This window comes from Bombus vosnesenskii, unplaced genomic scaffold (genome assembly GCF_011952255.1).
Source record: "Bombus vosnesenskii isolate JDL3184/JDL3185 unplaced genomic scaffold, Bvos_JDL3184-5_v1.1 scf7180000013276, whole genome shotgun sequence".
Lineage (NCBI taxonomy): Eukaryota > Metazoa > Arthropoda > Insecta > Hymenoptera > Apidae > Bombus > Bombus vosnesenskii.
In genome coordinates, this window is record NW_022882934.1 from 963,303 (window position 1) to 990,551 (window position 27,249).

Below are 27,249 nucleotides of genomic sequence, written 5' to 3' on the forward strand. Positions count from 1 at the left end.
AATGCATCATTTTGAGATGGAGACATTTTGTGTTGGAAAATTTGTTACCTTTGCATGGAGCGAACGTAAATATCGCTGATGTGTTCTCATATTATATCGCAGTAATCGTGAGTCTGCCACTGTTCTCTTTGTATTTCATATTTTTGTGCGTGTTACATGTACGATAATATTTGATAATTAATAAGTTCTTAATAACCAGGCATTTATAATGGTTCAATCATTAATTACGCTCAATTGTGTAAACTTGGAGCGAAATTTATCTTTGATGTCATCCAAAAAGGATTATTGCATCCTCGTCGGGACAAATTCTACAAAATTGTGGTTCGTTTGGATTGCCGTTACATTTGATTGCTTGATTGCCTTCGTTGCTGTGTATTTGTGAATGTATATTCTACGCAATATTCATGTTGAAATTGTTTTAACGAGCAATTACTTGTCAAATAACTAGAAACGATAGAATATTATTAAATTGATTTCACGATAAAATATCAAATGATTATGTTCTTTTGTTTTTCATTTTTATAGCGAGTACATGTATAAGTACATACAGATATCAGGTGTCTGAAAAATCATATTATCTATTCATTTGTTTAAAAATGGTATTGATAGGTATATTCACGTCTAAATATAATGTTTTATGACCATGATACACTCTATTGCAATATATTTATATTTATATTATCAACAAATGTAATCATGTTGAGAAAATTTGAAAAATGCACTTTTATTTCGTCTTATATTCATCACTTTCAATGGTATTTCACCTATACACTTAAAAAATTTAAAGAATTTTGTATTGGAAATCCATTAAAAAATATATATTCCATAGCTCAATTACATTGGACTGTAATGATTTTATTCTTTATAATCGCCATAGCCACAAGCAACAGAATATTATAACACGATTAAATCGATTTGTAAAATTCAACAAGCAGTAATAAAAGTGAAGTTTGTAAATTTCTTCATTTTTGAATTATAAGCCAGATTAAACAAATTTTCTTAAACCGATAGAAAGTCTTCAGGGATTAATGCAAGCAATAATACCTAAATAAAAAATGTATATATATAATACATAGTAAATCATAAGATATATTAGTGCTAATAGGTAATAATCTTCTAATAGGTAATTCAAATTTACAATCTACTTATTTCATAGAAAAAAATGGCGATTTCAGCTTCTAATCGTTAATTTATCATTAATTTTAATTGAATTTAAATATTACCACTGCGAAGTGACAAGATGTTTATGAACAGTGATGTATCTATCGATTATCATGAGAATTTACTAAACAGTTGGTATCTTAAAATAAAATTTAAATATTTAATCGCAGTTACTTTTCTCGTGTACTTAACTGAGCTCATACTCTGTAATTCGTATTTAAAAAAGAAGACTCTAAGAACTATAGGGAACTATTTAGAAAGCAAAAACTTTCAGAGACTGTCATGGGAACGTTCTCGTACAAGATACGAGGCAAGAAATCGCTTCTGATCTTGCATCCGCAAAAGTTGTTTGATGAACTTCATTTTGTAAAAGACACGGCTTTTAATGTTCCGCACGACATTCTCACAGCGAGATATTCGTCAGAGGTACAAAGTATCCGCACCGAAATAGTCTGTGAACTAAAAGCTATCGTAAAAGAGCGTCACTCGAGTCTACCTGGATACATGTTCATCGGTGAACATCGTTTTCAGAATACGCTGGCCGAGTTTCTTTGTGGGTCGCACTTTGGCAACGCACGAAAAGACAGACAGTGTTAATTTCTTTTTTTCTTCGACGGTGCAAACGCGAAATCCTTCCTCTCTGTCTGTCTTCCTTTTTCTATATTCGACGGTGTTCTATATTCAATCTTCTATATTTGCTCTCGTTTTCGTTTTTTCTATTTTCTTACCAGTGTAATAGTGAAATCGTGTCTATGTGCATTGTTTATACTCACTTTTCCATCTGGACTGCATACTTTAATACCCGCGAGCGACACTATCAGGAGAACGGGCGTGGACCGATCACTATACTGAAAAGAAACAAACGTTTTCATATAGAGATTGAAAAATATTGCAATTGGATTGCACACTACATGCTCACTTATTAGTACACCGCATCTCATAACGATAGGACCGCTCAAAAACTTGCAACTTTTACATATCTTGTTACACATGTTTATTTATCAACTTGGTAAGGAACGACTTATGCCATATTTGAAATTATTTTGAGAAACAATCTTCTTGCTCTATTATATTCGCTAGAAAAATTACTTTTCTGTTTCATAACTTTGGAACTTGCAAATGAACTTTTAGAACATAAAACGAAATTGTAACAATAGTTTTTATAAGTTTAACTGTTCGGCTTTGTCGTGTTCTCTACAAGAATTGAATTTTAGGGTAATATAATTTAGTCTTATAATCATGAGACGCAATGTATTAAATATTCTTTAAGAATTCATAAACATGTAAATTGAGAATTTATCACGTATTAGCATATGTAGAAATAGACATATTTTGTTATAATCTAAAATAGTCGCTGTAATTATAAGTGACAGTTTATAGTTTATAGTGCGTCTATAATGAATTTCGGATTTTTTAATCGTTACTTACAGACAATTCCAATTTTTCTCTTATATTGGTTAGTATATTATTTGCAAGATGCTGGCAAGAAACTTTCTTATTGTTAATCTTATAGAATTGAGACATTGCTTCCTTTACCAAAATGTCAATTTCTCGTTACCTTTAAAGAACACCTTACTGGAAGGGAATTTATATTATATATAAGTATTATAAGTTTGACCTTGTTTGGTATTGTTGGCAAGATTTATACAGACTCTCGAAAAGTTACAGTTAAACTTCAAAAGCATCTGACACTTGTTAAAGAAGAATTTATAGAACTTAGGAACAAGCAAAATAGGCTCAATAAATAATAACAAAATATTGGATTTCTCATACATAAATCATATTTATATAGCGCGTAGTTTTTCCTTTAGACATGTTATATAAAGAAACATCGACCGTATTTATTTCATACAACAAAATATTTAACTGATGCAAGATTGAAACTATACAAGAAACGTCATACAAATTCTATAAATACCTACATACAATGTAAATACCGTAAGAAATGTTTTAAAATTCGAAAGTCTTTTAAACTGGAGGAAAAAATTCGCTTTCACGTTAGGAACATTATCTTAAGAGTTTGTGACCTGCGAGTTTAGCGAGACGACTACAAATTACACCGTAAGCAATTACACAAAGGTGATAAAAAGTTACTCCAGTTTACATTGCTAATTAAGAACAGGTTCTTCGGTTTCACTGAAAAATATTCAACCTGTTCGTAACAACGATGAAGGTTCGAACATTCTGTGTTGCCGGATCGGAGACAGCAGCGGATGCCCCAGTAGCTTGAGGCTTCCGCTAATTTCGAAATTAGAAAGCTGGCAAAGCGAGTGGCACGATTGAAAATGGCACTGACAACGAAAGAATGTTCCCTATTTCCCGTTGAAGACACGGCTCATTGTCTTAAAAATCCACTGAGATGGATAGACGTGGCTTGAGTAGGAAAGGGGGAACGTCGGTATAATTACTGTAAAGCAAGGGGTGGTTTTCGATAAAGGACGCCAGTGCACTCTATTTATACGGGGTGACCTACGAAGTCTTTTTCTCCTCTCCTTTCTACTGTCACGACATTATCTACTGACGAATGAGAGAGCAGAGATCATTCCACATAGGGATAATTTAAAAAAACCTCGCTTCGTGATGATTCCAGACGCAGCAATTATTACGTGTAACCCACTGGTTCTTTTAAATTTTAATATTACTTCCACTCCTTATTACGGTAACGCGAGACTCGGTGAAAAGGGGATGAAATATTTAAGACGTTTCTCTCTTGCGAGATGTAAGTTTGTTATAGGATGTCTTGTCGACCAATACATATACATTCCACGATATAAGAATGCAACATTTTATACGTAGTATTAATTGTTTAGATATATTGGATTATCACCGATGTTTATCATTCGTATGATAGCTAACATGTATAAGTTTCATAAAATGTTCTTCAGAATGTTACTTGAGCTACTTACATTTCACTACTGTGAATCTGTTGATATCTTTTCGTATTTCATTATGAATTTATCGCATTGTCACTTTATGAAAAATTAGAAGAAACAGGCAGTAATAACATAAATGAATCAGCGGCTTATTCTTATTTGAGTAATTCTGAAACCGCAACCATCTTGATATTTAGGAATTCAATCGAAAGATTAGACTCAAGAGGAAATGCTCGTATTTACGAACTATTCGTACGCTATGTCAAGAGTTTATAACGCATCTGCCGCTTATGAAAATATAGACACCAGAACCCAGCCGTTCGTATGCATGAACGTTTATTTTCTACAGTCATAAAATAATTTCCAAGCCTCTAACATCTGGCTTCGTCGATCATGTATACGAAGTATAAATCGAAGATTTCTCAAAAATGTCTAATATGCAGTGTGTAATAACCACGTCATAAACCCCTACGGTTTTACCATTAATAGAAAAGCTGGCAACAAATTTTTCGATAATAAACTATTTAAACGTCGTCTGTAATATTTCACATATTCCCTTTTGGCGTGCACTAGGTATGTCATCTTCTTCTATATAACTTTCACATTTCTATTTCATACCACAATATTTTTAAACACTTAGACTAAAACATAAAAATAAAATACTTGTCAAACGTGATGATCTAACTAAACGGTGGCCAAACCTTTTACATTCTTCTCAACTCTTTCGTAAATCTTAAAAACTAATTTAACAAATTTCACATTTCAATTATTTCCATTGCGAATCAAAAACTAGACACGGATAATTCTATAAAGAATTAAATGTAAAATATATCTCTTCTTAAGAAATAAACCGGTTGTTACATGAATTAACCCTAACTCGGATCCAGTGACCTAGAATTTCGTCCACGTTCTCTCCGCAATTCTGAATGACCGCGCGAACCGAGGCATATCAAAGCGTGCCGCTGATGCCAGGCACCCTGATACGCCATGCAAACGAAGATATCACGCGACGTTTATTCCAGGACACCCGTTGGTTCGGCCACCTTTGTTCGGCGGGGGTGATTAAAAAGTTGCTGAGTGAGTCGCGCTGACAGGAGGACGCGGAGCGAGACAGATACAGAGAAGCGGTGAAAGTAACGGACAGAGGAAAAAGAGAAAGGATGGAAGGAAGCAGGCGTGGGAAAAGGAGGGAAAGTGCGAAAAACCAAGTTGCGAAAGAGGGAGAGAGAGAGAATAGGACGAGGAGAGACGCGAAAGGAGAAAGATACAGAAAATAGGAAAAGAGACAGAAGTTGAGACAGCCAGCGCAGGAGACAAATCAAAAGGATAAAGATGCGAGAACGTTTGAGGAAAAGGGACGGATGAAAGGGTGACATAGGGACGGGGATGGACGAAAGGGTAAAAAGCGCGGGATAACTCCTACTCGGTGTGTACAACCATTAAGCGCATCGGGTACAACTCCGAATGGGCTCTTGGCGTGATCACCTAACATTTTCTTCCTGTTTCAATCTCCCTGTGTCTCCCTGTTACGCCAGCCACCCACCGTGCACAACACGGTTACCCTTTTTTTTCTTCTTTTATTTTTGTATTCCTTTACTTGCCGCTTCTTCTGCTCTTCCTTTCTTGGAAATGCCCCTGCATCTGTCATTGCTCACCCGACTCTGCATAAATTGACACTCGTCCGATTTACCTGGACCATTGTCGTTTATTTCACTTATTGTGCGCCGATCTTTTAAACTACGTTTCTTTCGTTTCGATAACAGCCTGTCGATTTAAATGTACGTTAATGATGGAAGTATTACGCTTGGAAGTTATCGTATCGGTTTAATTTGCATTAAAATATGTGACGTTTAAATTTGTTGTGTAGTTAGCCGCAAATTTGTAACACGTATGTTTGAAGTATAAAGGATCCTCTGTGTAAGACATTTTTAGAAATATAATAACAATTTAGAGAAGTTCGTTGGCTATTATTTAAATTGCTTCATCCTACCTTTTCCTTCTCATAATTTATGTTTCTTAGGATTTTAAGTATAATAAAAATAAATTTCCCTCGATAATGCTGGCAATGGTTATCTTTATTTGATAAATCTTGAATCTATTGCGTGCATTGTAGTAATTTTATTTGTTTTATAGAAAAGTGCATACTGTACAATTTTATTAAACTGTGCGGATGTGGTCTTAAAAATTTTATTTTTAATACAAAGAATCTGTTTATTAATATGTACTGTACAGTATAAAAATTGTAACACAGAATATATAATAAGAAATATATAATCGCTTTATTTATTCCAATTGTTATTTATAGATATTTAGAAAGAAAATACATCCATCGTTTCTTGCATTAACAATTGTTATTTGTTTAACTGTTATCTTTGCTTCTATTATTATTTCTTTTTCTCTGTTTTTTCTTCTTTTGCTAGATGATAAAATACCTCATTAATTTCATTGAAACAATATTTTTTCAAATTTCCAATTGTTCTCAATTTTTATTTGTCAACTTGATTTATGTCATTTATTTTCGGAATCGCCTATACAGGAAATGATTGCACGTGTTCAGATTCGAGGACACGGAAGCATACCTGAACTAGCCTCTTGAACGAGACGGAATTGGGAATTAATTGGTTTGTCGTCTGCAGATCTGCCCTTTCTCGTTTTGCAGTAAGGCTCAGATCTTTCAAGTACGTAGAGAAATTAGCTTTCTATGATAATGCCAGATTAGGAACAGTAACATTATGAAAAATGTCCGATAAATTTTCAGGTTTTAAAATTAATTCATCAGCATATTTTAAAGGAGACAACGCAATGTAAATTGTTGAATATCGAAACAAGTGCTTTCACATAACATAGAATATATAGCTGACTATACTATGATGTATTAAAAAGAAACTAATGCTTAATATCGTGTGGCAATTAATTTGTGATTTAATTTCTCATAAGGCTCAACAAACGTAAATTATATTTGCAAGGAAGTTTAGTTTCGATTTTTCAAACCAAAGATCTCTAAGTATAAATTGTATAAAACAGCAAAATATTTAACGTCAAATACCTTGTTACAACAGTGACTAGCTATAACGATCACCTAAATAACTACTACATACATAATCATTTTTAACAGCTCATTAAATTCAGATCATAATAAAATTCAGACGAAATAGATATAAATGTACAAATTAACGCGACCTCGATTTTTGAAATATTCAGTTGCAACCCTCTAGCATGGACACGATCTCTTAAATCCATTTACCCTCTGACAAACTACATTGTTCCTATATTGGCATCTGAACCATTGAACAATGCTCGGTTGTACTAGAGATAATGTCGCCCATCAAATCTGTCACGAGTAATAAAGGGAATGGTTATGACGAGCGTGATTATCAGTGACTCATGACGCGACGTGACTCAAAGTATCGACAGACACTGGGGGTAATAGAAGAGGGTTTCCTTTAGGTTGCATCACGGAGAATCGTTTCTTGTCTTACCGCGGCGACTGTTCACGAATTTATGAATTTATCAGCCGGGGGATCGTTTCTGCAAATGCGATCCACGTATCATATGGGGTGCATATCAAGTACCATCCCCTCATGATCGCGAGACTGGAGCAAGGAGAGCACTCGAGGCTTCCGAGCATGAAAAACGAAGGGTGAATATGCCTGATGAGAACGAGAGTACCGATTTGAACTCTTATGCTTCTTTTGCGTTCGTCAGGTTTTTTTAGAACCATTAACAGGTTTCTGAGAGCGAGCTGTGCGAGTAGCAATTATTAGCAGCATTATATCTTGCCGTGAGTTCTTCATGCGCATTTTTTAACGAACGGCGCTGGTGAAGCTATTAATTAACCAAATAACCTGTAATAGTCTGACAATTTCAATTTTTGTTCATATAATATTTCGATGATAAGTAATTATGTACTAGGATAATAATCCAATTTAAGGAGTTTTGCGCAGCTTTTCATTCTCTGAAATATCTTATCTAATAACCCTTTTTTTTTACTTAATCACAGTAAATTTTCTCTTGTAGGTAAAGTTACTTAGTTACAAAGTTTATTCGTTAAAGTTTGAGAAATATCACGAATACGACAAAGAAATTGTATTTATTATAACAACCATATTAATTCATATATAATATTTTATATTATATATGATATACATATATAATTTTAATGCATTGAAGTATTTTTAAAAAAATTTAATATTCAAATAGTGGAGCTTCGTTTGTAATACGAACAATGTAAAGGTGAAACAAGAAATCTTTTTATTTGTAGCACGGTGAATTCATCGTAGGTGAAAAGAGATTTTCTGAACAAGAACTGTCGCTTTTCCATCTTGGAAGGTGTATAAACGTTTCATCGTACGATGATAACGGAAAATACGCCGTGAACTGAACGACGCTCGTCTTATTACGTGAGCTGAACCTATACCAATTCTTTTCCTTAAAGCGTCTGCGTTCATTTTTATATCTACTCTTTTATTCGCAGTCGTCGTCGACTATTTTATATCTACATCGAACAGGCGACATATTCAAGCGTGCACGGGTCCCCACTGACGTTATATTGCGACGTATAAATTTATTGTACAAAACTTTACTGTTCCGTAAAATCATTATTTTCATTTCCTTTAACAGATCTTGTTCTCTATATTTCAATATCACGTAACAGACTCGTATTATACTATTGATGCAAGTTCATTTCTCTTTGTTTGAATGATATATATTTTGAACTCGTTGGCTATTTTTATTATATGCTGCGAAATTCCTAATCTTCTAGACAAAAAGCTCAACATTTCAGATTTAATAATTTAATACCGGTTAAATGAGATTTTGATTCGAACAGGAATTTACTTTTTTTTAATCAAACTTCAACATTCATCAACTCCTTTTTATAATAAAATTATTCTTTGAAATACAAGACAGATATATTTGTATACTGTTTATGAAAGCTAGAACTTTTTTATTTAACATCAGTTTTATAGACATATATACATATTTTTATGTTCTTTTTGTTTTTTAACATTATCCACGTATATATAAAATTCAATAGAGCGTATTTTGTATTTTCGTATGCATGTATTTCGTATTTTGAGTAATTACCAATAAAATTTTAAGTGGCTCATGCTTATGTAACATATTTTGTCTGATTATACCCACAAAGTATATTGTCTAAAATTTGGCTGTTAAACCCTGAGACACCTTGTATATGTACAAAAAATAAAATAAAGACATAAAAATGTAGAAATAATTCATGAACAATGACATTAAAAAACACGTGCTATCGTTTACAAAATAATTTGAAAATTATGATTGTGAATGAAAATAAAGTTGATGAAATGCGCCAAGTCTTAGACAGTCTAGACACTGAATCATATGTATATGAGTAGATCTAACCAGTAGATACAAGTAGGTAGATACGAGAACGCATCTGCGAAAAATGCAACGGTACAGCATATGGTGTATCCGGCTTGAAATAAAAGCAAAACGTTGTAACGGAGGGGGTAAATGACGAAAAGCTCTCCCTCAGGTTTGTCCGGGACTGGTTTTAATCCACTATTATGAAATGTACTGACGTCTGACAAAACTGGCCAAATATCGGAAGCGCTGGACGGAAATTAAACCGATTCTGTTCCTCGTCTACTTCGATTTCGATCATCTCCGTTTCTCTCCCCATTTTCCCTGCGAACATACCTGTATAATAGGTTCGGACGTATGAAATGTTGTTTTCTCAAAAAAGAAAAAATACCTTGCCCTCGAATAAAACGTCGTTTTATACAACTTTCCTAACGATTAACTATTAAATGAATAAAAAAATCCTGTGCTTTTATTTTTATAAAGGAATAACGTAAAGGGACCAGACGAATATTCTGATTATTCGTGACAAATAATTTGAAATTTGTGTTTTCAATCCTTCTGGTATTCGATGCACGTACGTTGTAGCAAATTTCTTCTTCGTGTACTAAAACCACCGTATATAAAATACGTGCTAATGTGTACAGGATTAAACGTATTTGTTGCGGTAGTTTTGTGTATGTACCCAGTCAGTGATTTCTCTGAAGTTACGAATATAAGTTAGGTTTCTATCCGCGGAAGTAATTATCCATCAGAATAATATATATCGTACATTAACCTCTTCTAGCCAAGGAAAATATTGTCCCACGTAACCATCTTCCGCTCTCGTCATAGAATTGTTTCACATAACAGCGCGGTAATTTCTCCTGAGACGGAAAAGAAGAAGGACAAGAATTCGAAACAGAGGGGATAGGCAGGAGAAAAACGAGCGAACTGCATTCCCTACGAGAAAATGATTTTTCACCCCAGTCACAGTATAATTGTTACTCATCCTCGGCCTAGAGGCGTCGCATCGAATTTCAGTTGGCCACCAGCGCACCGCACCGTCACGGAAATAGACAACAAGTGACAGCGGTACAGCGGAATTTAATTTCGTTTCGAGATGTATGAACGTCGGACTCGGTATACACACGCCCATCGGTATGCATGTGTGCATACATATGTATATCGCCGACGCTTTGCTCGGCTGCGCAAGCTTTTAAATGAAATCAATTATCGTACACTCGCGAATAATTATTATGCGGACGGTCTGGACGAAGGAGACGGCTCGTACCGACCAAGAAATTATTTTAACGCTACCCGCCACCGCTTGATTGTTACTATTCCGCTTGTTATGACGGCCGAGATGTTGGAAAACACGAGCTGCTGATTATAATTAGGAAACAGAGGAGAGCGTTGCAGCGCGACGTATGATGGACGTCTACTAAACTTCCGTTTGTTATAGTTTCGATTATTTGATTAATTCGTACAACATTCTGAGTTGTCCTAACGTTTCGATTTCAATTTGGAACGTTCCTTGTCGCAGGAAATTAATTTATCGAATTTGTAAATTCAGGACACGCCTGGAGAGAAGAGAAGATTTTTCTTTAAATCCTCAAGTATCTACGCATGTACGTTCCTAAAGGAAAATAGATTCTGTTTAAATTGGTCCTTATGTTCGTATATGCTCATATACATATTTCTACGTTTACATATATGGAAGTAAACATGTGTATATGAATGTTCGTTTAAGTCGAAATAAATCTTCATTGAAGATTTAAAATGCGGAATAAGAAAGATATTTAGTATAGTTAAACGAGAGACGTCTATACGGAATTTTCATTTATTATAATTGTAATTGTTTGATTGATTTGTACGATATTATAAACTGTCTTAACATTTTAATTTCAATTTGCTACTTTCCGTATCACAAGGAATTAATTTATTAAATTTCTTGAATGCAGGACACGTGGAATTATAAATATGATTGCATCGAAACTGACTGTCGAGCGCAGAAATGTTAAACACATTAATATAATCGATGAAACGTTAATTTCCAAAAGAAGATTTAATTATTCCCGATGTATAATTTTTCACAGAGAATCCATTCAATACAATTTCTCTTCACGTAATTGTACAATGCTTTTAAATAATCTACCCGATTGATATTAAATAATTATTGCGAAGGCTTCTACAGCATGACATTGGACATACATCGTCGCGCAATCAATGTTATTAATGCGAATTATATTACGGATGATTGAACAAAGCCAATTTAGCATTTATAATATTTCTAGGGATACACGTTATATTCCTTTCCTGATAACTTTCTCGGAATATCTGATTAATTTTTGACTTTGAACGATTCATTCATAGATGCAGAAGGTCGCTTTTGCGTGTAAAATATTAAATTGAAAATATTGAACATTGGTTTAAAAAATAAAGATAGGATTTAAATATAGATTTTTCAGAATATAAATTAAAATTATGCAAATAAACACGTTATGCATTAAATATTTATACCTGCAAGTATAAACTATCTGTTGAAGAAGAATGCATTTAAACATTGTCTAGTTTGTTTAATCTGTATCGGGACAATGATTTTATAAATCTCTAACGATCAACTCGAAGAGAAGTTTATGAGGGAAAATATCTCATTGGCGACCTAACACAATTTACTGGTTGTTACGCTTTTGCTGCTTTTCGTGGTCGTCAAGATGACGCCATTTCAAATTCATTAACAGGCTGTGCAGAAGAAGCAATGATTAAAAGCTAATAAAATCTTAGGAGTTAGACTTTTTGTTAAAAAATATACCATCGAATTTTTTCACGGTATTTTCAACAAAAAATTGATAAAACCTATAATTTGTAGACAATCGTTATTGATAGTTCATATGAAAAAAGTAATCAAATTCAATATTAACCGACCATGCGCTTTAATCATTAATACACCCACTATATTCCAATAAAAGGAATTTTAAATTGATTTTTAATAAATATTATTAATTAATGATGTATCTAACGAATGCTGTTTAACAGTATAGTTACTCAATAAATTTTCAAATATTTAATACTTTTATAAAATTGATCACCTGCAATTTCTAGATATTTATATAATATATTTCGGTATTTGACGATTTACCGATTTAAATAGAACTAAGTTAGTAATTAATTTCCGACTAAAATAACGAATAATATTACATTTATCGATTTTCCAGAAGTAACTCGAATAAAACCACTTAAACAGAGAGTTTCTGCTATAATAACGCGAATGATATTTTAGTTAGAATCCGTATATATATATAAATCCTCGACGACTAAGACGTAAATAGAATTATACGTATGTATAGCCCATTTTAGATATCTCGATCGATATTTTATTCTAAAATTATTCGTGTTCTAAAATTCGTAGATATTTATAATTTAGCGACACGAAAATCTTGAACCGATCATACAATCGGTTCGGTATCTTATTAATATTTATACTTGAACAGCTAGAATTGCTTTCCTTGGAAATTTTTCCCCCTGCAACGAATATATTGTAGACTCTGCCAGTTTAATAGATATACCAAGTGTATGCATGCTGGTTGGACAGGGTCAGCATTTCGAAAGTTTCGCCGCGCCCCAGGATCCAGAGCCGATTAATGGACATATCCGATATTGCACGGCTGCGTGGCTGCAAGTATTAAACGTTACAGTTACAAGGCCAGGAACAGAGCGCGTCCATGTGGCCGACCGCTTACACGTGTTTCCGTGTGCCGTGCAGATTTCCAGGGAAAATAGACTTACAACTATGCTAGCAGGGGAAGGTTACCATAGGAATAAGCCAGCGACCTCTAATGGAGATGGATTTCTGCATCAACGGCCACGCTGGATGACAGCTAAGCTTTGAAAATTTTATGTTCAATCCTACGTCGCCGTCTTCTGTGACTTCGAGCGTACCATCTACCATCCTTCGTTTTTCCCATCTTTCTTTTCTCGTTTCTTTAATATATGAACGGTCGAGTACATTTGCTCAGACGACAGACTGTCCGCAACATTTCCACGCGAAGATTATCGTGACAAATATACGAGAGTAAATGTAAACGAATGGCGATGAGTCGTGCCTCATGAATTATAATTAATGATTGGAATTTATTCTTCAAGAAATTGGACGATGAATTACCATTTGAATTTTGTTTGGCAAAAGTAGATATTGTCGTGTATTATATAGATATATTCGAAGCTTCTTCTCATGAAAAAGAAGAAAAGAAAAAGAAGAATGAACAATGATCTCGAGCAAATAAGGATTAGATTGTTTTTGTGAATCGTAACACTGGACATGCAACAAGCGATGTAAAGTATAACTTGTGTGAAAATCGATCATAACGTTGGTTCGACACGATCGAAACGAGCGACTGGCACTTTGGCTGAAACGCCGAGGCTATTTATCGGCGTAATAGGGCATAACGGAGCAGTCATCAGCTGATTGATGCGTCGACAGGCTCCGGAGGGTTTATAGGTGGTTGCGAGCCGACGATTCGCTCTCACTTTTCACTCTCGGGACGTATTTGGATAACGCCGACTGCCAGACGGGAATATTATTTGCTTGTTACCGCCTGCTTTACAAAGCCAGCTACACAATCGTGAATTATAAAGTACGACATTCCAGCCGTCCTGAATTACGCGTGTTTTTGACACGACAACGATGCTATTGTATATCAGTGACAAACTTCTTTCTTTTGTATTAGTAAAAATCATAAAGAGAATTTGACGGCTGATACGAATGGATATTGTATGCAAATCTATTGAAAGTACGTGGATTAAAATAGATAAAATAAAATAAAATGCACTTTTCAACGTAGTTCACTTTTTATTCGTTGATCTAATCTATAAGATCGTTTCAACATTTCACATCGTTTATCTAAGTTCGGAAAATATTGCGTGACTTTAGGTATATCTGTGTGTAGTTAAATACATACCATTATTTTAAACATTTTCATATTGTTATGATACGCTGGAAGTTTACATGGCTTGAAAGCTTAGGCTAATTGTAAGTTTAAAAAGATTAACGTGAGCATCCTTCACGTTCATTAATTAGTATCTCTTTCAACGAAGTTTATTTACATAGTTAAATTTTATTATTAGGCAGGTATATTTAAAAAGTATTAAGTTTTTAGATGTTCATAGAGCTCATAAAGGTATTTCATAAAAAAATACAGTTGCTATTTAATTGCAGTAAAATTCATATAGAATTAACTATTTAAGGAGGAAATATTTAGAGACACGGAAAACGTAAATACATACTTCTTGTCTTTGATAGACATTCAATCGTTGATTAATGTAATTATTTTCATTCTATTAAATGATCGAAGTTTCTACTTATATTTTAATCCCATTTTTCAATACAAACAATTCATTATATTTCTTTTATATGATATGATGTATCGAGAAGTAAATGAATGGTATTGTTACGTACAAATATGTTAAATTAACGAAAGAATTAGAAAGAATTGTCACGAAAAATATTGTGATTGAGCCATTAAGTATATGAAGCGTTTGACGTGATGACAGGTATGGTGGATAGAGTATGAGGAGTGGCGAGATCGCTTCTATTATTAACTTCCGGATATTTGTATTGGACTCCCTGCTGACAGCAGAACCATTTGTGTTACACCCACTGTGACTCACGCCTTTAGGAACTTTTGCGTGATCCATTAGCGAAATTCGATCTTCTACATCGAACGTGGGCGATCCCTTCCTTTTCTTCATTTTAAAGTTTCCGATGTGAAAATATAAAAATGTAAAAATTATCATGCGACTGTTACAAATTGGCTACAGTGGCACTTACGAATGGTAACAATATACATAATGTGACATATATAACAGGAAGATGAAATATTCAATTTGTTGACATTATAATAATCGATGATACACATCTCGATGTTTCTCATAAAATTAATGATTTATACCGAAGGTACTTTTATTTCGAGAAGATTTCAACGAAATTCCTTTGTAACGAAATATTTAATCGGTTCAGCCGTGGTTTTAGTATTATTGCTTCGCATCCAATAGTCTTAATCTGTTCCAAAATAGGTCAATAACTACGCCATCGCATGTGGTATCATGCGATTGTGGTACAAAGCTGGTTTTACACGTGCCGACATCGTACCATTGCCCGTGGCACGAATTTAATGGCACGAAATGCACTTCCAAATGTCGGCAGCTACCTACGAGTTCACACAGAAGATCTAGTTTAAAGCAATGCGTTTCCAATGCCGCGGACAATGGCACAATAATGGTCTGTGTGAAACCGAACTAAATGTGTAAATCTCATTTGAAATACCAGCAGATCATGTGGCATCAGTAGTTCAAATCGTCGAGCATATTAAATAACGAGCGATATGAATTGTACAGCATCGAATAACGCGAGATAACAAATGAGTAATTTAACACTAACCGGTTTCAAAATTTAATTAAAAATTGTAAAATTGTATATTACCTGATTCATCAATTTCTCAATTTTTGTTAATATAATAATTTACATAAAGTTAGATGGTCAAAAGGAATAACGAAGAATGTACAATTTTACATTTTGACCGCACCTGGTAACGTTAGTATTAAAGTTTACTGTTCGTGTAAATTTATTAGATTGTGCGATAAATCCATTCGCTTTTCGATGTCTCGCACTACGTAAGAAATGTTATGGTAACGTTATACTTCCTCAAATGCGGCTACAGGGTAGGCACATGATGTGTTCGTCCGTGCGTAAATTTTACACCGCTAGACAGATTTCGACGAGCAGGAAACACCCTTCTAACATTTTCGATAGTTACCGGACATCGTGACATCATTATTCCGGCGTATTAAGCAAGAATTTAATAACGTGCCAATATGTTTCAGCCGGCAAAATCTCGGGAACACGGCGATAGCGCCGCGAGGGTTGAACATTTCACGTTATAAATCACGCAGCGCACCTATATCCTCGTTATAACGGAAGGGCCTGAGGATTCTGTATTCAAAGGATTAGCATGAAAATAATAGAATGGATTATATCGCGGGAACCTGTGAATCGGTATTGAGTCAGAGGTGTTCCATTGAAATTTATATCCGGCGCGAATGGTCGCGGAGTTCATTGAACGCGAAACTTCCACGCTTCTTATTTCGTCCCGGCTATCGGCCGTTTCACCTGAAAGACGCTAGAACAATTATCGCGATGCCATTTCCGCGTCCGTAAAACGCGAGCCTCCTCGAACGAACGAGTGTTCTCGAAGACAATAAAGTCGCGAAACTTCGCGGAACATTTTATTAAAGCGATGCAAAATGCATCGCGGCCGTCTCGGGCGAATGCCCTTCAAGAACTCGTGCAAACCACTTCTTCGAAAACGTCCGCTCTGCAAAGTCCACCCCCGTGATCGTTCATTTCGCGGCATCATACGCGAGGAATAAAGGGAGCCAGATACGTCGTAAGTACCTGGCGTAAATGATTCCTCCTTGCAGCAGTTGCAAACAGAGCAGTACTCGGTATATATAAAGACAAACAAGAATTAACGACCAATTAGGGGAGTTAAGAAAGAATCCTCGGCCGAGATAATGGGACGATCCATGGTCGAGCCGTGTTGTTACGAAATGTAATTAAGCCCGGTCTACAACAATTTGTGGAAATCATTAACGAACGGCCGCCGTTCGCGATTCCGTGCAACTTGTCGTAAGACTGCGCCATCAAGATGGCTCGGAGACACGCCAGAGAAAGAGACCTATAGACAGAAGGGAGGACGGTTTCCCTTATTATAAAGCGTTCTTATTATAAGGAGGTCCCCTAATTATTGTCGTCCCTTGAGAAAGAAGGACTCTTGCCTCCTTCAAGCCACTTCGAGTACATTAAATTATGCTTTCAACGGTCTTGAGAAAATCTCTGCATTAAGTTGCTCCTTTATTTTATATGTGCGTGCGCGCATTAAGTATGCACTTGTGATTTTGTATCGTACCTTCCGATGGTTACAATTAGTTCAGTTTGCCGGCTTTAAGAGCAACAGTTTTTTTAAAACTCGTTTATCCCACTGCTATTTCGTAATTTTCTAATCAACGGGGAATGGAGATAAGTTACAAGTTTTGCAGATTTTAATATGGTCTCCAACGGATTTTAAACTTTCCATTTTCTGCGTCTAATTATTAAAAATCGCGTGGTAGTATTGGCATCTAATCGTTTGAATTGTTTGACTTGACTTAGACAGTGAAACTGATCTCGCAGCGAGATAAAGTATTTTTACTTCGTGCTAAATTTAGTTTAATCAAATTTCTAATTTTCTAAATCTCCCCTGCACAAGATTATTGTAGCACAAATTTAATATTTGCAGAACATAATATAGAAAATTATCGTATAGCTCAAAGTCTTCAGTAAATACACGCTTTGGAATATTTAAAATATCTGAATTCCAATTCTACAGATGAAGCAAAGATTCGTAGATGTTAATGAAAAAGCAGCGATACCATAAATAAGGGAAACTGCAAGAACGCGTTGTACCGTTATTATAAAACCTAAAGTATACTTCCTTATTAAACCTTTTAACCGTTTTTCCACGTATACAGGTTTTACCGACAAAAGAGATTAAAGGCCACTCAATGTTTCCAAAAGCGGTTTATATTTATTATATTATTATATTTTCGTATCTTATCTCTTTACTTAAACGTTCGTTTACTGATTCAAATATTCAAAGTATATGTACGCGATCCACCTTTGTGCGTGTGTATGTGTTGCCTGATTTACATCGAACCGTAAAACAACTTTGGTATCCATTAAATTAATTCTAACAAGTTAGCAAGCGGATACTGTAATTATTCAAATTTTATTTGATCTGTATCCGATCTGCATAGGTAAACGGGATGTTTACGCGTTAACTAGTAGTAAGTTAAAGTCGAGAAGCATACTCGAAGAGACGTGGATCTCCTTTGGACGTTCGGTTAAAGAAGTTTCATCCTTCCTCTTTCACTCGATCTCCATTGGGAAAATGCAGACACCGCGTTCAGCAAGCAAATTTTTTCCGTTTGCTCTGCCTCCTCTTCGTCATCATCGAGGAATTTCTGACATTCCGGCATAACAACCAGAGAATCGCGATCGCTTCCATGTCCCCGAGACTGGCTTCTTTCGTTTCCTTTGATTTCACCAGAAAAAGACGAAACGCAAAGAAATATAATTTTGCGTCGAATTGCCTCGGGTAACTCGATTACCTCTTGATATCGCTTATTGCTCGTTTTTACCTGCAATTTTATTTATTTTTAATCGCAGCAGCAATCAGAGTTATTTTTCCCACTGACCATTACGATAGCAATTAGTTGGAGCGTTACTCACAACGCGATGACACAAAAATGATTGCAGTTTCTGACGTTGTTAAAGCACCGTTACCCGCTTTTTGCGTCACCTTCTGAATTAACTCCTGCTTTTGATCACTATATTCGAATATTAAGCTAGTGTCATAAATACGACAGTTAACGCATAATACGTATTGTTAATAAGAATAAACGAACAGTAGGCAGCTTTAATTTTTACAGGATTTAATAACGCTTATAATAGCACAATTGTGATCTAACAATACTTATTTGTAATAAAGATTCATTTAACACAATGCGCGGAACGTTTAATATATTTTGATTTAATGAAGATAAAAATACTAATGTTACTTTACCAAACAAAGGATCATAATTCACTCATTTTTAAAAGCTAACAAAATTTTCCTGCTGATATATATATAATACTTCCTGTTAAATTGTACCCGTTGAAAGATCGCAGAAACATTGTTATCGGTGTACTCACATTTCCATTTATACATTCATTATATTGTTATAGCCCATCATAAATTTTTCTCCGAGATTATTCTGTTTTCTTTCCAAATATTTTGGTACCTTTTTGCAGCCTGTATCTTAATTCCTTCGAATTTCATAGTTTTGCTAGGTCACCGTCAATGAAATCTGCCATCTTCGCACGTGTTTTCTCGAATGGCAACACTCTGTCAAGGCCATCGATTTTCTTACCCCTTTCGACTTATCTTCAGGCTCTATTATACTCCCTCGTCCTAGCTTTGCTTATATTTCCCCTTCCTCGGCTATGACCATTCTTGTCAGCGTGGCCTTTCGCCGTAAGTGAGATTTTGCATATTCAAACGTGAAACACGCCCGAAGCTGAGTGCACCATCCTGCCTTTGCCCGTTACCCGCACCTTCCTTTTAATTATTGCGATTAATTAAGCCGTAACAAGTCTGCGCGGTAAGGAATAGGTTGTGGGTGGAACAGGGTCGGGGGGTTGGAACAGCCGATGGAACTAAGGAGAATGGGGGGAATTCATTATCATCGAAGTCGAGAGACGGTAAATCACGCACGCGGAATTGTTAATATCGGCACCCTGAATATTGAGACGGCCCGGAAGATTTACAAGGGAGACGCTCGAGAAAGGGATATTAAACTTTCTCTCGGAAGTATATTAAGTCGATATGAAACTCGGACTCTTCCCGCGTCCCGTTATTTCCCATTGTGAAACAGCGATATCGTTTGTACTTAATCGATCGCGCGGAATCGGAATTTCAGGATGTTTTTACGACGGGCCATAAATATCATTTCGATCGAACCGATCATATGCCACAGGAATCTTCCCCCTTTTCTTACTGTACGAAGATTTATAGCGGGTTTTCATATTTTTTCGTTTAGATTGCAAGATATCACTGGGCGGTTATATTAAAAAGCGTTGACTCTGGTATCGCTCCAAAAATTTCTTCCGTGATATTATACGCATACTTTTATCGCAAATCTCACGATCGTGTATACAAACGTTATTTATTTATAATTTCAATTATTCGTAGGATACTGAATGTTCATAGAAATTGATAGATCAGTAGCTGTCTCTAGATTTCGTACGAATTTATGCGCGAAATTTTTGTTCTGTAATAAAATGTATTTACATGTCGAAGAAGTAGTAACGCTAAAGATTTGGAACTATTTTATTTACTGCAAACAATCACAGTGCTTATTTATCAATTGAGTTCTGGAAACTGTTATGTAAAATTTAATACAGAATTTGTTTGTAATCATAGAAAGTACTCGACAAAAGTCTTATGAATATTTATATTGACAAAATGCGTAGTGAATTCCAAAATCAAATGAAAAGACAACTTTGATGTAGAATTTGTTTACAATATATTGAATCTTGAAACTATTTTCCTGTAAAAAGATGGGAAATATAAGTTACCATGTTTCTCACCTGTGACCTGCGAACAATGGGGAAAGAAAGAAAATGAAAAACTTGTATCTATGTGTATAAACATATATAAACATTACTAATTTTTGTATTAGAAATTGTTTACCTTGATAATATTATTTAGATCCTGCCAAGATTATAATTGAATTTTCCGTTTCAAAATTACTGTTTCATCCTCTTGTCTGTTAAACCTTCTTTTGCCTGTTACCGTAATTAATAAGAAAAATCGAATCGTTTTGCAAAATATTATCGTTTCAAAAAGATATATCATAGACACGTTTCATGGAGAAGTAAATCGACTCTCCGCGTTCAGTATATTAAACTTCGAAACACGAACTGACTAAACACTAGAAACGTGCAATGTACTCTGTTATTCTCAGCCGTAGAAATAAAAGGTTATTCCACTTGTACCGAGAATCGGCGCGAGTGATATTTAAGCGATTGGAGCGCGCGCGATATTAAAATCTTGGGACGTAATCGTAAACGTAGATAGCCGCGTCGCGTGCAGGATTCGAAATTACGGAATGAAAATTCGTTCCGGCTGCTACAAAGTTCACGTGGCATTATCAGAAAGTTCCAGAACTCGCATTATATCCATCGACGGAAACATCGGCTTCCTCTTTCCGAGCTTGGCCGATCGTAAAAGCGAACGATGGAGAATGAGAACGAGAAAACCAGAGGTAAATCTACAGAGCGAGCCTAAGCAAATGGTGTTCCACGAAGGGACGCACGCATGCATACCTACAGTCGAAGCCTTTCGGAAATTGTTGATGCTACGGACGTCGGGAAAATACGGCTGCTGTTTGCGCTCGCGTCTCGAATTCAGCTTCACGTTTCTTAAGGACCGTTCTAACACTGGCGGCTCGAGTTTAATTGCTGACTACGAGAAAGAAGATTCGTTTCCATGTTTTCTTTCTTTCTTAGTCGTTATTTTTCTATTTGCAAGTAACAGCGAACAGAATATTAGAAACTACGCTATAAAGCGGAGATCGGAGAAGAAGAACGTGATAAGTATATTTTTGTTGATTTTTCATTTTAACGTCGCCTTACGATTAAACGGGAGAATTTTAACACGGCACAATCGGAAATAAAAACCTGTCAGATTCGATGATGTAAGTTTTTTACAAGATGATAAGTGAACGAAATTTTGTGCAAGTCAAACGTATGACTATTAAGGCGATATTTTAGTAGCATTTTCAATATTGCGATATTACGATGGATATTATTTTGAAAATTTAGAAAAGGGTGAAAAGATGCATGTTTCGGCTCCAAATCCAAGTGAAAAGACAATTTTCATCGCATACGTGGATTAATTGACAGTGTAGTGAATCTTAAAACTGTTTCCCTGCAAAAAATAGGAATGTGACGTATCGTGTACTTTACCTGTAATTTTCAAACGCACTCGGAAAGTTGGTAGATTTTTTGAAATCTTAAATTGTACTCTACATATTTTGCATTTAAAGTTTATCGATTTTATTCCTCTTGATACGTTAATCTTAGTTAATCTCCGTACAATTTATAAAATCACATTGTGTGCGTATGTATAAAGGCTATACTACTGAATCAGTAGAATAACGAGGATAATGAACAAATTTGGTTCAACGAAAATTTAATTTCACGTTCCATCAAAGGTAAATATATACGATCATTTCATGAAAAATGTATTAATAGTTTTATTTCAGTGGAAATATCTTAGCAGGAAAAACGGCTTTAACGTGCCATTTCTTGAAACTAACCTACGCGACGACGACGACGACGACGACGACGACGACGACGACATGGAAAAGGGAGAATATCCATGGACAATCAGCAGAGCATATTTCATATTCAGCGACCCGTGACCTTGCAATCTTCGAGTGGAAGAGGGTGGGCTAACTGGCCGGACGCCTCTGAAATTGAATCCACAATCGAGAGCAAGTCGTCTCCTCTCCGCAGTGTAACGTATGCATTGGTTTGAGTAAATGGACGATGTCCATCTTCTCCTCTTCGTCCTTTCCATTTCTTCCCCTTTAGTCCGTTCCAACCCCGTTCCACCTATCTTCCCCTGCACGTTCCCAGGATGTCCCCAAGAGCATCGAAGTCCTTTTTGCACGTTCTACGTACTTACTCGACCTTGTCCACGTTTTCTCACCCTAATCCGCTTTGTTGACAGCAACGTGTGTACGTATGATTGTCCCCTATGTACACCTGCGGATTTCTGCTCTAGCAAATGGCAGTAGATTTTCCGAACGCTCGTCGTTTTCTCTGAACGCGACTAATGGGGAATAATTCGATCGCGAAGAAGTAAACGTTATCGATGAGGAATTAAAGCGAACAATTGCACGGTTTCAAAGATGTATAATACGGCGGAATGACGTAATGAGATGTCGCGAAACATGGTAATTTGTATGGCATCTGTGTATCTGTAAACTTGATTCTTCAATGTTGCATTTATTAATAGAGTATATTTCTTTCCTTACGATATTGTTTGAGGGTTTACAAGTTATAAGTACGTGGCTATGGTAATTCAAGCGACGATTTAAATCGTTTCTCTTAGTTAAGGGGTTAACAGAAAATAACTAACATTTGTATGAATTAATACATGTGAACGAACGATGAACGATGAAGACTGACGAATGTAATACAATCATAGATCTACCGATAATATTTAAGACGATAAATAATAAGACGAATCCTTCACTGCATGTGTTTGCATCGCAAAGTGCTTACGACTACGTTTATGATATTGTAAGAAATTTTCTATTTCAGTTTCTTACTTCCTAAGGATAGGAACGTGAATTACTTCGACACGAAGTCGTGTCTATGACTACGATATACGATGATCCTAATTTGTTTTTATTATTAACTCGACAAAGTGGATGTGACAGTGTTCAGCTTTATGAAAAGAAAAGTATTTTATGCAATTATATGCTCTGTTGTAAATCAGAATCTACGTGGTACTAACGTGGCGCTCGCGTGAATTAATATTCTTGACTAATTTTACGACAATACGGTAGTTGTTCCCATCAAAGCAAAGAATAATTCTTTTTATTTGCAGTCGATTTGTCGGTTGTCAACGGAACACTCCTATAATGCAGAGCTATTACTCTCTCGGGGACGAACTTTTAATTAACGATCGTTTTAAACGAGCGTAATTGAAGTGGAACGATCTGTCATGTGCGTAGAAAAGATTGAAAGCTGATATGTGAGTTCATTTGTTCGCGTTATGCGCTATAGAGAGAGAGAGAGAGAGAGAGTAATCGATGACACAGAAAAGTTTCATCTGACCAGCCACTAAAGGGTTGTCCATATCGTGTAATAACTCGGATTCTGTTATCTCTCTTTCGATCGAAATTCTCTTCAGAGTTTTATTCTTTCCCAATTTGAAAAGCCGTGAAATTCAATTTCATAACTGAATTTTCTGAACACTTTTGCCTTATTGAAACTGACAGAGAAAATGACCCGTTAGCAACGTGAGCGATGATATATTATTCTCTTTATCGAATTAGATACGGTATTTGTAGTGATTGAAAGTATAGGAAACATTTATGTACGCTTCATTTATGAATAACTTACACTCATAATAAAATCTAGTTAGAAGTATAAAACCTAGAAGATAAGAAGAATAAAATTATTATCGCATTTCTGTTCTGCAATAATTAGATATAAAACATGCTTGCGTGTACGTGGCTGACTAAATCATAACGAGTAATCCATTTTTATGTGTATTTAATTCATTGTAAATATTATATTCAAAATTATTTAACACGTATTATCGTTAGCCAATAGAGCTGCGATAAACTTAGAATTTTTAGATAAATATTATTACAGATTATATTTATAGGTGGAAAATATTACAAAAATGCGAAACTTCAGAAGATAGCGCATGCATGTGTCTAAAAATATGAATAAAGCGAAGCTACGTATTTATTCCAACAAATTCTCTAATTGTTATCTGGTTAAATTCGACAAGTTATTAAATTAAATGAACCAGTAATTTTGTCCCGCCAATTATGAAAACGCTAGGAAGATCTCGGTATTAATCTTTGAGATGGAAATTAAGGTGCCAGTCACTCGCAAAGAAGTCGAACTGATAAGCAGAATTCGTGCAGACCAAAGGAATCAATTAAAAATGAATGCCGACGAATTATTAAGAGATACTGCGACTTAAGCACCACCGGGGAACTTTTGTATCAGAGACGGCCAGAAGAAAGTTCGAGACTTGCTCGGAAGGGAAATAAGTTTAAACTTCGTACTTTCGTTACTCGAGACACCTGTGAACAAACAGACGCGTCTACGACAAATTAAAACTTGTCGCTCTGCTAAGTTACCGTCTTGCGAGTTTTCCGTGTTATACGTTATTTCCTCGTGATATTCCACCAATTTATCGAAGGTAAACACGAATTTAAACGTTTCCCGCCTCTTTCTCTGTACCTTCTCGTTTTTGAAGTTCTCGTTTACGACGATTGCGTTTACAATCGAATATCCGATATCCTAATTAAACGAAAGACTAGAATATTTGACATGAAATTTAATCAATAGAGATAATAATGTAAAAGTGCGTTAAAATTTATGATCGGATTATGCGACCAGCGTTTCGGATAGGACAAAACGAAGGCGATCGAACGACTTTTGCAAAGAGTATCGAGCATACTTTTAGTTTGTTTAAGGAAACCACCAGACGTGGTTGCGAATACGCGGAAGAGGCGTGGTAACTATCGGCGACCCTTTTCCAGCGGCTCCCTCGTCGACAGCCAGCAATCCACCCCGCGCGACCGCGTCTACGTTAGCGAACATGTTTGAGCCATTCGCACGCGAAATTTATTCATCGGTTCGTACAAAACAGCATCGCGAGTTGTTTAGGGCTCGATGAAGAATTCACCGAACTACGCTGACCTGTTCGCTATTCCGTTCCAGCCCCTATCCTGTTACGTCGATAAATTTGCCTGGTCGAAGCCCCTCCTTTCCCACTGAAAATGATTAAACTTTGAAAAGTGCTCCGATTTCACCGGTACCGCACGCTGTCCATTCCGTTTGCACGCGGTTCGTCAGGCGATAAATATTTTTCGTTCGACGCGTTGCAGCCATTTTTGTCTCGCAACCAGATCCACAGGAAATGTCGTTTGCTAGTTTCCTTTCTTTTTTTTTTTTTTTTTCTAGGTAACATCTGTATCGCTTTTATAAAGCTTATCGATTTCATATTTTCGCCCTTTCGAATGTACACTATATATGGAACTACTATGTACGTCGAGCATAACACACGCTAAGAGTAGAAAAGCAAATTTCCATTCGTTGCTGCACGATTTGAATACGAATGTATGAATCGCCGTGTCATTCGTGCGTTTAGGAGATTTTAATTGCTTTCAAATGCAGATATCTCGAAATTAACACGTCCGTTGCGGACTCATTCTCGTTTCGCACGATGCTGTACGTTGACGGAAAATTTTCGCGCAATACCCGTCTTTGTATCGCGACCATTCCGGAATTCCTAATTTACGTGCCACGTCCAAACCGAAACCGTACGTAATCTGACACTGTGCGCGATTCGAATTATCTGCGACTGTATGTGTGATTCGAGTTATCGATATTTATCATAATGAAATTTTTGATCGTCAAAATTCCCTTCTCTAGCCCTTGCTCAAGTATAAACCATCTGATCGCGATTCCACAGTGGATGACCAAAAAATCTGTTATACGTAGATTGCGGTCTTAAAAGGCTCGGGGTGGTTTAACGAAGCAACTTTTCACAGGGGCAGTTCTTCTCGAGAGGTTACCGGAAATTCTGGAGCGCTTTCGCGGTTCGTTTCACCGGGCGGAAAAAAAGAATTTTTTTAAGAAAAGCCTGGAAAGGCGGGGTTTGACTCAGACTACTTAAAGGCGCGAGCACACATGTCAACGAGCGACTGCCGCAATAGTGTTCTTAGTCTCGCTCCTCACGGGAGCCTTCTAGATTTTCAGTCGCCTTTCACAAGCTTTCTCGAGTAAAGTACACGCCATTTCGGCATTCTACCGAGCTTCTTGCGCTCCTCTGATCTCTACCCGGCAAGTTCTCCTCTTTGTTACCTTCCGCCTAATTATCGTCGTAACTTGTATGCGATTTTCTTACGTCACGCTCCTCTTATTTGATAAACAAGACTACATTGTATAGCTTCGTGAAGTATTTTCGACGGTGAGTTCTTTGTTCGTTGATATGCACAGAACGTACGAGAACGACGCGTTATTACATCGAATCGTTGAATTATTTTTCCTTTCATGCCTTTGGGGGTTTTCACGTTCGAGACCTCTTTGAGTCTTTCGAGTATTCCCAAATGCCAAGGGGAATGTTTTGTGAATTTTCTTTATTTTTACACGGACTAAAATTATTTTTGAAATTTCTTGCATTCTTGCCCCTACTTATTTCGAGGGTTTATTTCTCTTTCCATTCGCTCCTTCGCGACGACTTATTATTTAACCGCAGCTTTCAGGTTTTTCGTGAATGTCCATGAATGTATATGAAAACATACTTTAACGAAGTAGGTACTCTGGTAAAAGATTATCGTCATAAAATGATGATTAACAGTGAAAAGAAAAAAGGAAAAAAAGGAGACTGAATAAGTCTGATCTAGACCTTATATCCTTTAGTACTCTGTACTAGACATATCGTACAGGACGTTCCGTGATAAATGGGTACTACTTAATAGATGGATTCAGCATCTA

The 27,249-nt window shown here is 36.0% G+C and overlaps 1 protein-coding gene across 5 annotated transcripts in view; it reads right to left on the reverse strand.

Moving 5' to 3' along the window:
* The window catches only part of LOC117231953 (tensin-1-like), a 277,151-nt gene that overhangs the window by 124,796 nt on the left and 125,106 nt on the right, over window positions 1-27,249 (reverse strand). For 3 of the 5 annotated variants that reach the window (XM_033490979.1, XM_033490981.1, XM_033490983.1), the window contains one exon: window positions 1,935-2,009. In XM_033490979.1, coding sequence (XP_033346870.1) covers window positions 1,935-2,009 — 75 coding nt within the window. The remainder of the gene's footprint in view (window positions 1-1,934; window positions 2,010-27,249) is intronic. The other 2 variants (XM_033490980.1, XM_033490984.1) reach the window with 1 other exon arrangement.